Below are 17,694 nucleotides of genomic sequence, written 5' to 3' on the forward strand. Positions count from 1 at the left end.
GCGGTGGATCTGGCGAAGCCTAAAACAGGCATAGAAAATCATGAATAATATAGGCGGATTTCTGGATAAATGACCCTCATAGAGTCTTAATCTGTGCCAGATTTATGACCTAAACCAATGCTGACTGATAAAGGAGGTGCACCTGTAGACCGCTAAGTCGGTTTACACCACTTATTGACTTGAATGAGTTTAATAAAAAAAAAGCACCAAACTTTTTGCGCATAGCCAAACACTAAATCCACACTCTTTTCTGCCCCCTTGTCAGATGAGATGCAAAAAGTCAACAGGAAAAAGCTCATCCAGCCTCGAGAGCAAAAACGTAAATCTTTAGTTAACACTTTACTAAACAAAATGCTGCAAAACCATTGAGTGCATGATCAGAGTGGGTGTTAACATGAACAATGCAATACTTACATTGTAAAGAAATAAAGTTGGAGCTGCAACAAAAAATGTCAAGCTATGGAAAAGAGATTATATGCTAAAAGTGATGCACGATTTTTTTTTAAGATTCAACCCTTTTGGGCTTCTAGTACTTAGATTAAATATCGATAAATAACGACTCTCTATGAAGGAGGTGACATCTTGCCTCACCAACTCAAGGAGGTTTACTAACATTTTCTAACCATGTGTCCAGAAAAATTTGGAGCTGACCACATGGAACATTTAAATGACATTGAAAGCCCCAAGTATTGTAACACATTTAATGCTGCCAGGTATTTATTGACCTGTCATGCGGGCAGCTCCAAATTATTTATGAAACACGAACACTGGTACTGTCTGTTCATCTTGGACAACCAAGAGGGAAGTTGGCCATATACATTACACTAAGGTAAGTTAAATTTGCTAACTTGGCAGGACCTGATGACCAACTAATGTGTATTTTTAATGTTCATTTGCCTGTTTTTTTCAGTCTATGGCAGGGAAAAACAGCATCTGTCACGTTGCATGGAAATATACCCAATCCTTTGCTCTAAAGAGAGATATGCCACAGGTGTCTCCCCAATTGGAACACAAGCACATCTAGTTGGACTAAGCATTCATTTGTATGGGGAAGGTTTTTTCTTTTCCTTACCTCCAATCTTGCTTCCTTCTCATTTGTGCAAATAAACCACATACACTTAAGAAAGAGGTGATCAATTGACAGAGAAATCGTTTTTCAATTTTTTGGGGGGGAGGTGTGGGGTTCATGGCCTGAGCGGACTGTGACCCAGCAGGTGGGGCTAGTTGGGGCTACCCTGAGGGTATTATCAAGGTGGACCCCTGGGGATTTGGACTTTGCTGCATGGGACAACAGGCCACTACCTTTTGAAGTACTCTTTGTACAGAGGCTGATGATCCAGGTGGGTCTAGAGAGAATGATGTGTGGCACCAAGAGGACAAGCAAAAGTGTGGTCAGTGGGCCGCAGGCAGACTGAGGAGCAGGAGGCAACATACTCAAGGATGTCCTGGGAAAAGGATATTTATATTTAAGCAAGGATTTGTCTCCTTTTGTTTTTTTCTAAAGGGATTGAGGTTGTGCTGGGGAGATTGAGAAGCTGATTAGTTCCTGGAAGTTTGACCAACAAAGCTCTGGCTGATGGCCCTATCAAAAAGAGAGAACGCAGAGCCAATGAGGCTCTGGTTCAGTATCCAATCAAAAGGCTGGGCGAACCCTGCCTGTGGTTGTGTACCTTGTTTCAATGCTGTACAATATCCTATGCTGTATTTTGACCCTCCTGGTACATTGACAACTAGCATGTTTTAGGATTTCCCCTATGCCACCCATTCCTACTTATATTTATTTTACTGGTAAACTGACCTTGGCTTGTCTCTGGATTAACCCCTCATTTACTGTATGGAATGTGTCTGTCTCTCCCGGTTGTGACCCTGCTTGCCACGTTTCCCATTGCACCTACCTGGTCATTCTGGTAGGTCTGCCACCAGTAAGCCTGCACCAGTTTTCTGTTACCTAATCTGCAGATATAACCTAGGGTCCTAGCAGCAAAGTCCATACGGCCTTGCAGTAGGCTCTGGTAAACAACCTAGGGGTATGCTTAGCTTCCTAATACTCAGTTTTGTTTTAAAAGGCTGAAAGCAGTTTGGGGATTCACTGGCTGTGGTCCGGAAGTTGAACTTGGTACTCCCTAACAGCAATTCTTCACATAATAAGCCTGACCGCTGCAGTAAAGGCTCAAATTGTTCTTTCATCTGTGCTAATGCTACTCCTCAGACTAGTTGCATGTGTTCTTCTTCAGAAGCAGTTTTTTTTTTCTCCCAACTAGATACTGTGAGGTGTTCTCTGAGGTGTACATTAACTCATCTGACACCCGGGACCCCCACCGATCAGCTGTTTTGAGAAGGCACAGGTGCTCCTGTGAGCGCCGCTGCTGTCTCACAGCTCACCATGCACAATGCCATGCTTGGTATTGCAGCTCAGCGCCATTCACAGTTCAGACGCTGCTAACCTAGGTAGGTCAAGAGGCACTGGTGGCAAAAGTGTGGTCAGTGGGCTAGCTAAGGACAGGACAGAGTTCATGCAACTAGACAGCAAGTCAATGCAGGTGGTACAGAGTCAGTATGGTGATCAGGAAGAGGTACCGACAGGAAGAACGGGTTAATGCATTCCGTCATAATAGAAGTCTATGGCAAGCATAACGGATCTGTCTGGTTTCCGTTACACATGAGATGACTCCTGCATTGCGGAAACCGGACGGATCTGTTATGCTGGCCAAAGACTTCTATTATGACGGAATGCCTCTAAAGGCATTCCATTATGCATTCCGTCATGGAATTGTGTTATGGTCCGTGGTAACCAAATCCATAACGCAATTCGGCACATACCCGAACTTCAAAACTTGTTCATCCCTACTCGTAAATGCTGCCACGCAAACCCGGCACTTCCGACAACTTCCAAACTGCACTACAGTTCAGTTCTTTTTTACCCACCTGCAACATCTCAGTCTGTGGAGACTCATCTCACCCATACCGGTATTGTGCGTTTTCTAAGAGTCTGGCTGCCAATCTATCCTGCCGACTAGTGCCAAGTTGTAACTTATTGGGTATGTGGATGTAAGGATGCAACCAGGATGTCCCAGTGAAGTAAGGGTGCAGGTAAGTTGCAATATAAATGCCGGAAAGGCAGTGGATGTCATAGTCGACAATTTACTTAAGTGATTACTGATACAGGTATATGTGAATGTTTATAGCAGAGACACTGGATAGACCAGCTTTGATAGTCTGGGGTCACACTGCAGCATCTTTCTCCCAAACTCATTGTGTGCAAATTATTACACCCAGGACTGATATGGCATCCAATTCCTAATTGCATGACCGTAATGTCCGTCTCCAGCACCCTCATGATCTACTCCTAGGCTGCTGCCTTCAACAGGAAACTTGGCTCATTACACACAAGGGCACTGTACAGTACAGTATATAACAAAAATACATGCCCTTCTTTCTAGTGCCATAAAGGATATCTCCTTTTATGACCTCTGCCAGTGGCCCATGTGAGTCCTGATACTTGTGCACTCTCACACTGAAGTGGCCAACTACCGTGAAATTCACGGGCCATATTTGCTGTCTGGGCCATATCTTTCCAGCACCATATGGGAAAAGGCAAGGTCAATTTTAGAAAGAAATGCATAGAAGAACCAACAAGTTTTATATAATAAACATAATACACACTTTTATTTAAAACAGTATCATTTCTTCTTTGTCAGACCTGCAGTGGTTAGAAAAATGTACCAACAGAGATCTATCCCTCATCAAAAGAGTTACTAAGAGACAATATGTTAAATGAATTTTAAGTAAACATTCTTGGCTGCTAATTATCGATGTGATAATCAAAGTGGCCAGATTGGCAGCAAGAAGTATGACCCTATCTAATGCAGACAGAACCATGTGGCTGAAGCTTTAGTTGGCTAATCAGTAATCAGTCACTAATCAGTTTGTGCTCCATGAAGTGCCAATGTCATTTGGCCAGCAACTGGATAAATTAAAGGGGTTGTGTCAAGTTTAGATATTATCCACAGGATAGCGGATAACTACCTGATTACTGGTGGTCTGACCCCTGGAACCCCTACCAATCCCAAGAATAGGGGTCCCGTTTTCCCGATCAGATGAAGCAGCAGGTCAGGCACACGCCCTGTTGCTCCATTCATTCTCTATGGGACTGCCGAGATAGACAAGTACATCACTCAGCTACAGTTGCAAGAAAAAGTATGTGAACCCTTTGTAATGATATGGATTTCTGCACAAATTGGTCATAAAATGTGATCTGATCTTCATCTAAGTCACAACAATAGACAATCACAGTCTGCTTAAACTAATAACACACAAAGAATTAAATGTTACCATGTTTTTATTGAACACACCATGTAAACATTCACAGTGCAGGCGGAAAAAGTATGTGAACCCCTAGACTAATGACATCTCCAAGAGCTAATTGGAGTGAGGTGTCAGCCAACTGAAGTCCAATCAATGAGATGAGATTGGAGGTGTTGGTTACAGCTGCCCTGCCCTATAAAAAAACACACACCAGTTCTGGGTTTGCTTTTCACAAGAAGCATTGCCTGATGTGAATGATGCCTCGCACAAAAGAGCTCTCAGAAGACCTACGATTAAGAATTGTTGACTTGCATAAAGCTGGAAAGGGTTATAAAAGTATCTCCAAAAGCCTTGCTGTTCATCAGTCCACGGTAAGACAAATTGTCTATAAATGGAGAAACAAAACCTACAAAAAATGCCAGGCCGCTTATAATAAATTAATGCTTTATTGCAAAATCACATAAATTTACAAACATGATTAGAAGAAGTATGATGCAGGAGATAAAAAGAGAGACGACATCACTGGAGGAAACATACAGCGGATACATGTCCGTGCATCAGTCCATCAATGCAATACATAGGAAGATAAAGTGCAAATGCAAACAAATCATCTATAATCAAAAGGACATCGGACAATTACCCATACTCCGTCTCCTCCAGGATGGCGCCAACCCCAAAGCGCGTTTCGGCGTACCCCCAGACGAAGGTACGCCGAAACGCGCGTTGGGGTTGGCGCCATCCTGGAGGAGACGCAGTATCCGATGTTCTTTTGATTATAGATGATTTGTTTGCATTTGCACTTTATCTTCCTATGTATTGCATTGATGGACTGATGCATGGACATGTATCCGCTGTATGTTTCCTCCAGTGATGTCGTCTCTCTTTTTATCTCCTGCATCATACTTCTTTTAATCATGTTTGTAAATGTATGTGATTTTGCAATAAAGCATTAATTCATTATAAGCGGCCTGGCATTTTTTGTAGGTTTTGTATTGTGGTAGTTTGCCATAGGCTTATGCCAGTTAATTACTTCTTTAAGTAATCATTCCCTGGTTGGGGTATATATTGGTTTTTATAAATGGAGAAAGTTCAGCACTGCTGCTACTCTCCCTAGGAGTGGCCGTCCTGTAAAGATGACTGCAAGAGCACAGCGCAGACTGCTCAATGAGGTGAAGAAGAATCCTAGAGTGTCAGCTAAAGACTTACAAAAGTCTTTGGCATATGCTAACATCCCTGTTAGCGAATCTATGATACGTAAAACACTAAACAAGAATGGATTTCATGAGAGGATACCACAGAGGAAGCCACTGCTGTCCAAAAAAACCATTGAGGAAATAGATATAATACAGTGGCTCAACCTCCTATACCACCTGGGTACGGTGCCAACCCTGGCGATCTACCCCTGATCGCAAAGAGAAATAATGATATATATAAAAGAGTAGGGGGCACTCAGCTATCTGGATCCAAATAGATAATGGCAATATAGAAAATGGCAATATAGAACTATAATGAATTTCACAATTTAATTATACACTGCTCAAAAAAATAAAGGGAACACAAAAATAACACATCCTAGATCTGAGATAATTAAATATTCTTCTGAAATACTTTGTTCTTTACATAGTTGAATGTGCTGACAACAAAATCACACAAAAGAAAAAAATGGAAATCAAATTTTTTAACCCATGGAGGTCTGGATTTGGAGTCACCCTCAAAATTAAAGTGGAAAAACACACTACAGGCTGATCCAACTTTGATGTAATGTCCTTAAAACAAGTCAAAATGAGGCTCAGTAGTGTGTGTGGCCTCCACGTGCCTGTATGACCTCCCTACAACGCCTGTGCATGCTCCTGATGAGGTGGCGGACGGTCTCCTGAGGGATCTCCTCCCAGACCTGGACTAAAGCATCTGCCAACTCCTGGACAGTCTGTGGTGCAACGTGACGTTGGTGGATAGAGCGAGACGTGATGTCCCAGATGTGCTCAATTGGATTCAGGTCTGGGGAACGGGCGGGCCAGTCTATAGCATCAATGCCTTCGTCTTGCAGGAACTGCTGACACACTCCAGCCACATGAGGTCTAGCATTGTCTTGCATTAGGAGGAACCCAGGGCCAACCGCACCAGCATATGGTCTCACAAGGGGTCTGAGGATCTCATCTTGGTACCTAATGGCAGTCAGGCTACCTCTGGCGAGCACATGGAGGGCTGTGCGGCCCTCCAAAGAAATGCCACCCCACACCATTACTGACCTAATGCCAAACCGGTCATGCTAGAGGATGTTGCAGGCAGCAGAACGTTCTCCATGGCGTCTCCAGACTCTGTCACGTCTGTTACGTGCTCAGTGGGAACCTGCTTTCATCTGTGAAGAGCACAGGGCGCCAGTGGCGAATTTGCCAATCTTGGTGTTTTCTGGCAAATGCCAAACGTCCTGCACGGTGTTGGGCTGTAAGCACAACCCCCACTTGTGGACGTCGGGCCCTCATATCACCCTCATGGAGTCTGTTTCTGACCGTTTGAGCAGACACATGCACATTTGTGGCCTGCTGGAGGTCATTTTGCAAGGCTCTGGCAGTGCTCCTCCTGTTCCTCCTTGCACAAAGGCGGAGGTAGCGATCCTGCTGCTGGGTTGTTGCCCTCATACGGCCTCCTCCACGTCTCCTGATGTACTGGCCTGTTTCCTGGTAGCTCCTTCATGCTCTGTACACTACGCTGACAGACACAGCAAACCTTCTTGCCACAGCTCGCATTGATGTGCCATCCTGGATAAGCTGCACTACCTGAGCCACTTGTGTGGGTTGTAGACTCCGTCTCATGCTACCACTAGAGTGAAAGCACCGCCAGCATTCAAAAGTGACCAAAACATCAGCCAGGAAGCATAGGAACTGAGAAGTGGTCAGGTCACCACCTGCAGAACCACTCCTTTATTGGGGGTGTCTTGCTAATTGCCTATAATTTCCACCTGTTGTCTATCCCATTTGCACAACAGCATGTGAAATTGATTGTCACTCAGTGTTGCTTCCTAAGTGGACAGTTGGATTTCACAGAAGTGTGATTGACTTGGAGTTTCATTGTGTTGTTTAAGTGTTCCCTTTATTTTTTTGAGCAGTGTATTTGATCACTTCTAAAAATACATCATACACATATTACATACATAAAAGGCGCCGGTATAATATAATAAAAAAACTTAATATATAAAAGTTTCCCATTGCACCTACCTGGTCATTCTGGTAGGTCTGCCACCAGTAAGCCTGCACCAGTTTTCTGTTACCTAATCTGCAGATATAACCTAGGGTCCTAGCAGCAAAGTCCATACGGCCTTGCAGTAGGCTCTGGTAAACAACCTAGGGGTATGCTTAGCTTCCTAATACTCAGTTTTGTTTTAAAAGGCTGAAAGCAGTTTGGGGATTCACTGGCTGTGGTCCGGAAGTTGAACTTGGTACTCCCTAACAGCAATTCTTCACATAATAAGCCTGACCGCTGCAGTAAAGGCTCAAATTGTTCTTTCATCTGTGCTAATGCTACTCCTCAGACTAGTTGCATGTGTTCTTCTTCAGAAGCAGTTTTTTTTTTCTCCCAACTAGATACTGTGAGGTGTTCTCTGAGGTGTACATTAACTCATCTGACACCCGGGACCCCCACCGATCAGCTGTTTTGAGAAGGCACAGGTGCTCCTGTGAGCGCCGCTGCTGTCTCACAGCTCACCATGCACAATGCCATGCTTGGTATTGCAGCTCAGCGCCATTCACAGTTCAGACGCTGCTAACCTAGGTAGGTCAAGAGGCACTGGTGGCAAAAGTGTGGTCAGTGGGCTAGCTAAGGACAGGACAGAGTTCATGCAACTAGACAGCAAGTCAATGCAGGTGGTACAGAGTCAGTATGGTGATCAGGAAGAGGTACCGACAGGAAGAACGGGTTAATGCATTCCGTCATAATAGAAGTCTATGGCAAGCATAACGGATCTGTCTGGTTTCCGTTACACATGAGATGACTCCTGCATTGCGGAAACCGGACGGATCTGTTATGCTGGCCAAAGACTTCTATTATGACGGAATGCCTCTAAAGGCATTCCATTATGCATTCCGTCATGGAATTGTGTTATGGTCCGTGGTAACCAAATCCATAACGCAATTCGGCACATACCCGAACTTCAAAACTTGTTCATCCCTACTCGTAAATGCTGCCACGCAAACCCGGCACTTCCGACAACTTCCAAACTGCACTACAGTTCAGTTCTTTTTTACCCACCTGCAACATCTCAGTCTGTGGAGACTCATCTCACCCATACCGGTATTGTGCGTTTTCTAAGAGTCTGGCTGCCAATCTATCCTGCCGACTAGTGCCAAGTTGTAACTTATTGGGTATGTGGATGTAAGGATGCAACCAGGATGTCCCAGTGAAGTAAGGGTGCAGGTAAGTTGCAATATAAATGCCGGAAAGGCAGTGGATGTCATAGTCGACAATTTACTTAAGTGATTACTGATACAGGTATATGTGAATGTTTATAGCAGAGACACTGGATAGACCAGCTTTGATAGTCTGGGGTCACACTGCAGCATCTTTCTCCCAAACTCATTGTGTGCAAATTATTACACCCAGGACTGATATGGCATCCAATTCCTAATTGCATGACCGTAATGTCCGTCTCCAGCACCCTCATGATCTACTCCTAGGCTGCTGCCTTCAACAGGAAACTTGGCTCATTACACACAAGGGCACTGTACAGTACAGTATATAACAAAAATACATGCCCTTCTTTCTAGTGCCATAAAGGATATCTCCTTTTATGACCTCTGCCAGTGGCCCATGTGAGTCCTGATACTTGTGCACTCTCACACTGAAGTGGCCAACTACCGTGAAATTCACGGGCCATATTTGCTGTCTGGGCCATATCTTTCCAGCACCATATGGGAAAAGGCAAGGTCAATTTTAGAAAGAAATGCATAGAAGAACCAACAAGTTTTATATAATAAACATAATACACACTTTTATTTAAAACAGTATCATTTCTTCTTTGTCAGACCTGCAGTGGTTAGAAAAATGTACCAACAGAGATCTATCCCTCATCAAAAGAGTTACTAAGAGACAATATGTTAAATGAATTTTAAGTAAACATTCTTGGCTGCTAATTATCGATGTGATAATCAAAGTGGCCAGATTGGCAGCAAGAAGTATGACCCTATCTAATGCAGACAGAACCATGTGGCTGAAGCTTTAGTTGGCTAATCAGTAATCAGTCACTAATCAGTTTGTGCTCCATGAAGTGCCAATGTCATTTGGCCAGCAACTGGATAAATTAAAGGGGTTGTGTCAAGTTTAGATATTATCCACAGGATAGCGGATAACTACCTGATTACTGGTGGTCTGACCCCTGGAACCCCTACCAATCCCAAGAATAGGGGTCCCGTTTTCCCGATCAGATGAAGCAGCAGGTCAGGCACACGCCCTGTTGCTCCATTCATTCTCTATGGGACTGCCGAGATAGACAAGTACATCACTCAGCTACAGTTGCAAGAAAAAGTATGTGAACCCTTTGTAATGATATGGATTTCTGCACAAATTGGTCATAAAATGTGATCTGATCTTCATCTAAGTCACAACAATAGACAATCACAGTCTGCTTAAACTAATAACACACAAAGAATTAAATGTTACCATGTTTTTATTGAACACACCATGTAAACATTCACAGTGCAGGCGGAAAAAGTATGTGAACCCCTAGACTAATGACATCTCCAAGAGCTAATTGGAGTGAGGTGTCAGCCAACTGAAGTCCAATCAATGAGATGAGATTGGAGGTGTTGGTTACAGCTGCCCTGCCCTATAAAAAAACACACACCAGTTCTGGGTTTGCTTTTCACAAGAAGCATTGCCTGATGTGAATGATGCCTCGCACAAAAGAGCTCTCAGAAGACCTACGATTAAGAATTGTTGACTTGCATAAAGCTGGAAAGGGTTATAAAAGTATCTCCAAAAGCCTTGCTGTTCATCAGTCCACGGTAAGACAAATTGTCTATAAATGGAGAAACAAAACCTACAAAAAATGCCAGGCCGCTTATAATAAATTAATGCTTTATTGCAAAATCACATAAATTTACAAACATGATTAGAAGAAGTATGATGCAGGAGATAAAAAGAGAGACGACATCACTGGAGGAAACATACAGCGGATACATGTCCGTGCATCAGTCCATCAATGCAATACATAGGAAGATAAAGTGCAAATGCAAACAAATCATCTATAATCAAAAGGACATCGGACAATTACCCATACTCCGTCTCCTCCAGGATGGCGCCAACCCCAAAGCGCGTTTCGGCGTACCCCCAGACGAAGGTACGCCGAAACGCGCGTTGGGGTTGGCGCCATCCTGGAGGAGACGCAGTATCCGATGTTCTTTTGATTATAGATGATTTGTTTGCATTTGCACTTTATCTTCCTATGTATTGCATTGATGGACTGATGCATGGACATGTATCCGCTGTATGTTTCCTCCAGTGATGTCGTCTCTCTTTTTATCTCCTGCATCATACTTCTTTTAATCATGTTTGTAAATGTATGTGATTTTGCAATAAAGCATTAATTCATTATAAGCGGCCTGGCATTTTTTGTAGGTTTTGTATTGTGGTAGTTTGCCATAGGCTTATGCCAGTTAATTACTTCTTTAAGTAATCATTCCCTGGTTGGGGTATATATTGGTTTTTATAAATGGAGAAAGTTCAGCACTGCTGCTACTCTCCCTAGGAGTGGCCGTCCTGTAAAGATGACTGCAAGAGCACAGCGCAGACTGCTCAATGAGGTGAAGAAGAATCCTAGAGTGTCAGCTAAAGACTTACAAAAGTCTTTGGCATATGCTAACATCCCTGTTAGCGAATCTATGATACGTAAAACACTAAACAAGAATGGATTTCATGAGAGGATACCACAGAGGAAGCCACTGCTGTCCAAAAAAACCATTGAGGAAATAGATATAATACAGTGGCTCAACCTCCTATACCACCTGGGTACGGTGCCAACCCTGGCGATCTACCCCTGATCGCAAAGAGAAATAATGATATATATAAAAGAGTAGGGGGCACTCAGCTATCTGGATCCAAATAGATAATGGCAATATAGAAAATGGCAATATAGAACTATAATGAATTTCACAATTTAATTATACACTGCTCAAAAAAATAAAGGGAACACAAAAATAACACATCCTAGATCTGAGATAATTAAATATTCTTCTGAAATACTTTGTTCTTTACATAGTTGAATGTGCTGACAACAAAATCACACAAAAGAAAAAAATGGAAATCAAATTTTTTAACCCATGGAGGTCTGGATTTGGAGTCACCCTCAAAATTAAAGTGGAAAAACACACTACAGGCTGATCCAACTTTGATGTAATGTCCTTAAAACAAGTCAAAATGAGGCTCAGTAGTGTGTGTGGCCTCCACGTGCCTGTATGACCTCCCTACAACGCCTGTGCATGCTCCTGATGAGGTGGCGGACGGTCTCCTGAGGGATCTCCTCCCAGACCTGGACTAAAGCATCTGCCAACTCCTGGACAGTCTGTGGTGCAACGTGACGTTGGTGGATAGAGCGAGACGTGATGTCCCAGATGTGCTCAATTGGATTCAGGTCTGGGGAACGGGCGGGCCAGTCTATAGCATCAATGCCTTCGTCTTGCAGGAACTGCTGACACACTCCAGCCACATGAGGTCTAGCATTGTCTTGCATTAGGAGGAACCCAGGGCCAACCGCACCAGCATATGGTCTCACAAGGGGTCTGAGGATCTCATCTTGGTACCTAATGGCAGTCAGGCTACCTCTGGCGAGCACATGGAGGGCTGTGCGGCCCTCCAAAGAAATGCCACCCCACACCATTACTGACCTAATGCCAAACCGGTCATGCTAGAGGATGTTGCAGGCAGCAGAACGTTCTCCATGGCGTCTCCAGACTCTGTCACGTCTGTTACGTGCTCAGTGGGAACCTGCTTTCATCTGTGAAGAGCACAGGGCGCCAGTGGCGAATTTGCCAATCTTGGTGTTTTCTGGCAAATGCCAAACGTCCTGCACGGTGTTGGGCTGTAAGCACAACCCCCACTTGTGGACGTCGGGCCCTCATATCACCCTCATGGAGTCTGTTTCTGACCGTTTGAGCAGACACATGCACATTTGTGGCCTGCTGGAGGTCATTTTGCAAGGCTCTGGCAGTGCTCCTCCTGTTCCTCCTTGCACAAAGGCGGAGGTAGCGATCCTGCTGCTGGGTTGTTGCCCTCATACGGCCTCCTCCACGTCTCCTGATGTACTGGCCTGTTTCCTGGTAGCTCCTTCATGCTCTGTACACTACGCTGACAGACACAGCAAACCTTCTTGCCACAGCTCGCATTGATGTGCCATCCTGGATAAGCTGCACTACCTGAGCCACTTGTGTGGGTTGTAGACTCCGTCTCATGCTACCACTAGAGTGAAAGCACCGCCAGCATTCAAAAGTGACCAAAACATCAGCCAGGAAGCATAGGAACTGAGAAGTGGTCAGGTCACCACCTGCAGAACCACTCCTTTATTGGGGGTGTCTTGCTAATTGCCTATAATTTCCACCTGTTGTCTATCCCATTTGCACAACAGCATGTGAAATTGATTGTCACTCAGTGTTGCTTCCTAAGTGGACAGTTGGATTTCACAGAAGTGTGATTGACTTGGAGTTTCATTGTGTTGTTTAAGTGTTCCCTTTATTTTTTTGAGCAGTGTATTTGATCACTTCTAAAAATACATCATACACATATTACATACATAAAAGGCGCCGGTATAATATAATAAAAAAACTTAATATATAAAAGATAGGAATAGGAAAACACACAACACTGGTCCAAAGCAAAGGCAAAGAACGATATGTGGCTATATAGTGTTGATATTGTTTCACCACAATTACGTTACTTGCAGCCTGTTGCCCTATACGCCGCTGTACCTGGATTTCGTGTTGGTATCGGGCATCAAGTATAAGGTGTCAAGCTAGAAATATGCGGTTGGGTATATATCCCCAATGAGTACTTTACCCTTCCAGGCGAAATGTGTGGCGGTCCGATTTCTTTGTGGCCGATCCGATCCACATGTAGATGGAGCGCCGAGATAGGTGTGCAGGACCTTGCTACTTGCTTTCGTAATCGCCGGTGTAGGACCTTGCTGTTTGCCCTCGTGATCACCGGTCACGTGATGTAGATTAGTCCACGTGATCTGGTAGGGAGCGGTGTCCAAGTCTGTGTCAGCCGATAGTTTGTATTGTAATAAGGCGCGCGCCTATTATATTGATCTCTGGCTGAGAATATTTGATTCTTTAAAGTCCTTTTAAAGCTTCATGCGGTATTTCGGCTGGTCCTTGGTCCTGTAGCTGCCTTTCCAGATGCGTTTCGGGGTCTAAACTTGCCTCTTCCTCAGTGGTCAGCAGCATACTGAACGGTCCATCTTTATATCGAGGGTTTTAATCGGCTTTATTGGGGAGGGAGGTGTCTCTTAAATTTGGGAAACAATGAAAGTCCGAACTGGAGTCGGTCCACTCCAAACAACAAGCGTCCACGGCTATCCAGATTCTCTTTGTATTTCTTTATCATTGTACTTCCATAACATATCATATATTTCTTTAAATATATACTAATACGTACCAATAAATATTTACTAATAAATATTTGATCGAATAGTGCACATAGATCACAGATCTTGTCAATATATACTGTCACTACAATGTTCTTTGCGGTTTTCCTCACGGCTGTTATCATGTGTGATTATAGCCAACACCATAGCACTTTTCAAATTAACTTAGATAACGTGTTTCTTCGAAAAAATACGGTCTTTTCAAAAATGAATTTTTTATCGATTTCTTTCATATAAATTTTTTGAAAGTATTTTATCAAAACGATTTTTTCAAACGATACTTAAAAAAAATCGATTTCTATGTCGATTTCTACTGTCGATTATTCGATTTTCTACATGCATACATAAAAAACATGAAAACAAATATATACACACACTTTCCTCAATTTCTTTGAAAAAGGGGGGAATTGCTGTAATATTGTTATTGCCTCTGGTCTCTCCAATTATATTTTGTATAAATTATGCTAACTAAAAACACTAGTTTCTAAAAGAATAACAAAGATAAAAATGATGATAAGAATGATCAAAAATCGCACACAATCAGTGGGGCCTGTGCGAGAATAAAATATTCTAAAAAAACTTCTATATATAAAACCAATAGCTATGTAAACAAGGTGATATCCTCTCATCTGTGTTAGTTAATGTGGATTTGTCTATACTTCCATTTTCACTATAGGCACCTGGTGGTGTGGAGGGCAACTATCGAGCGGGAAGGGGGGATCGTGGTGCTGATAAGCAGCCAGACACTCGATGCCTCATTGCCACTCGACGATTGCCCCTTGGTGCCTATAGAAACCCGAATAATTCGAATTCAGCATTCAAACCATACGGCATTATCGTATTGAACTCGAAGATCCGCCTTGATTCGGTACGTGACATTCTAGCGATATGATGGCCGCCTCTCCATGGTTTCTTAACCTTCTCAAAAGCCACGTATTTCAACAGAGAAGGATCGCTATTATGAAAGTCTCTGAAGTGTGATTATACGGTGTGAGCATCAAATCCATTTTTTTCGCTACATGTTCAGAGATTCTTGTTTTCAGGGATCTCTTGGTTCTCCCTATATATTGTCTCCGACAGGGGCACTCGAGAATGTAGATCACATCCGTAGAATCACACGTCAGACCATCTTTTATCGTGAATGTGAAAGCATTTTGTGTGGACAGGATACATGTAGTCTTCTTAGGGAATTTGGTGATACGGCAATTGCTACACCTCCCACATCTAAAAAAAACCTTTAAAGCTGAGCCAATTGGAATCTTTATTTGCAACTTTATTACACACTGTGGGTGCCACTTGTAACCCCAGGCTTGGTGCTCTAGTATATACTATCTGGGGTTCAGTGAGCATATTCCCAATGATCTTATCACCTAAAAGATAATGCCAATGGGCTCTAATAATTTTGTCAATAGCTTTATAGTGGGCGTTGAAAGGCAAAATAATTTGGCTATTGTTCTCTTAAGATTGTGTATCCTTTTTTTTACAAAAAAACTTTCTCTATTCATTGTTCTAACTTTATTTAGGGATTTCTCTAGAGCGTTTTCAGGGTATTGTTTACACATGAACTGTTGCTTCAATTGTTCAGCCTCCACTTCAAACTGGGAGGTATTTGAGCAATTCCTTTTGATCCTCCTGAACTGGCTGGTGGGGATCTTCAGGAGCCACCTTGGGAGGTGGCAACTGTTATATGGGATATAACTATTCCTCATGGCAGGTTTATAGTATGTACTACTAAATTAATTTTTCTCCATTTCTGGTAATCAGGCGGTCCAGGAATTCCACTTTAGACCTACTGGTGGAGCTAGTAAACTGCAGATTTCTATCATTTATATTAATGCTCTGTAAGAAGGACTCTAAAGATGTATCAAAATCCCTCCATATAAACAATATCATCTATGTAGCGGCACCAGACCACCAGACTTCCCCCCAGCTCCGGCCGGATGGTATCTTCCTCCCATTGGGCCATAAATAAATTGGCATAGCTGGGGGCAAATCTGGTGCCCATGGCGGTCCCCTGTCTCTGCACAAAATATTCCAACTCAAAGGAGAAATAGTTATGTTGAAGAATATAGTCTACCCCTTCCAGTAAAAATATAATCTGGTCCTTATGGAGGCTGCTATAATTGTTTAATTGTTTTTCTAAGGCTAATAAGCTTTGTGCGTGCTCTATACTCGTATATAGGGATGCTACATCAATAGTCCCTAAAATCCATTCTTCCTCGAATTTAATATCTTCAAGAACCGTAATGATATCTGTTGTATCTTTTATAAAAGACGGGATTTTCTTTACTATGTGCTGCAAAAGTCTATCTATATATTGTGATAGATTCGAAGAGATGGAACCTATCCCCGATATTATCGGTCTTCCCGGTGTGTTTGTGAGGCTTTTGTGTATCTTAGGGATACACTAAAAAACTGGTATCCGTTTTTGGGTCTTAGTGATATATCTATACTCATTCATAGACAAAATCCCTTTGTCCAAACCACTCTTGCATAGGCAAGTCAGCTGGTGATGGTATTCTGAAGTTGGATCGGATATAAGTCTAATATATGTCACCGTGTCCATCAACTGTCGTTTACATTCATTTACATAGTCTAATGTATTTAAAATCACTAAGGCCCCACCTTTGTCTGCAGGTCTTATAGTCAAATTTTGACTAGACTGCAATTGTTTAATGGCCTCAAATTCCTTTTTCGTGAGGTTATTTTTAGTCCTAGGATTTTTTAATTTGCGGAGGTCAGCTTTTACATTCTTTTTGTTTTAAAATTGTTTTTATTGTTTTTACAACATAAAGATCATACAATTATTGATATGCCCTAAGAGGGCGCCAATGAGGAAAATACAGTAAATACCGTACAATCAGGCTGGTAACAGTCAAATTATAAAAAATTATAAGATTTAAAGTAATAAAGGAAAAGGGGGAGGGAGGAAGGAAGGTCGGAGGGAGAGAAGGGGAGGGGGTAATGGCACCATTTTTGATGCAAAATGCTCTTTCTAGGGTACGGATAATTAATTGGACACTATCAAACGTGTTCACGAACAATATATTTAAAGTTATCACTTCGTAAATCCCCTAAAATCTTTCCAAGGTCTCCAAATTGCCTCAAATCTGTGTGGTGTTCGGGCCTCCCAGTGTGCCATCTGTTCAATGCGAAACAATTGGTCACATCTTTGAATCCAATGTTTTAGTGGGGGTGTCTCCACTTTTTTCCAGTATACAGCAATGAGTAATCTGGCTGCTGCCAATAAAATTTGACCCAGTTTTTGTGTGTCTCTAGAGCATCTGAGACCCCCGAACACCCCGAAAAGGCACATTTTTGCAGAGATCGGAAAACTAACTTTGCACACATCTGAAATGACTTTACATATCTTTTGCCAGTAAGAAGCAATTTTAGAGCAGCTCCACCATATATGGCAGTGAGTGCCTACTTCCGACTCACACCTCCAACAGAACGGGCTACTTTCCGGAAACATACGGTTAATTCTTTGTGGGGTGTAATACCACTGGGAAAGCACTTTATAGCTATTCTCTTGTAGTTTGACACACCTGGACACCCTACGGGGCGCTTTTAGCACACTAAGCACTTCTTTTGCTGAGAATTGGATCTTTAAATCATTCTTTTACATTCTTTTTGAACGTAGCAATCTCAAAGCTGACTTCTTGTCTGGGATATTTTTTGGAGGTTATTTTCAAATCTGTATGTACATATAGGGTATGTCCCAACTCCTCTCTAATCACAGGATTTTTAATAAAATA

At 42.7% G+C, this 17,694-nt stretch overlaps 1 protein-coding gene across 1 annotated transcript in view; it reads left to right on the forward strand.

Annotated features, from left to right (window-relative positions):
• Positions 1-17,694, forward strand: part of LOC121005587 (gastrula zinc finger protein XlCGF48.2-like) — a 75,704-nt gene that overhangs the window by 17,276 nt on the left and 40,734 nt on the right. The window contains exon 5 of the mRNA XM_040438366.1: positions 14,613-14,804. Coding sequence (XP_040294300.1) covers positions 14,613-14,804 — 192 coding nt within the window. The remainder of the gene's footprint in view (positions 1-14,612; positions 14,805-17,694) is intronic.

This window comes from Bufo bufo, chromosome 6 (genome assembly GCF_905171765.1).
Source record: "Bufo bufo chromosome 6, aBufBuf1.1, whole genome shotgun sequence".
Lineage (NCBI taxonomy): Eukaryota > Metazoa > Chordata > Amphibia > Anura > Bufonidae > Bufo > Bufo bufo.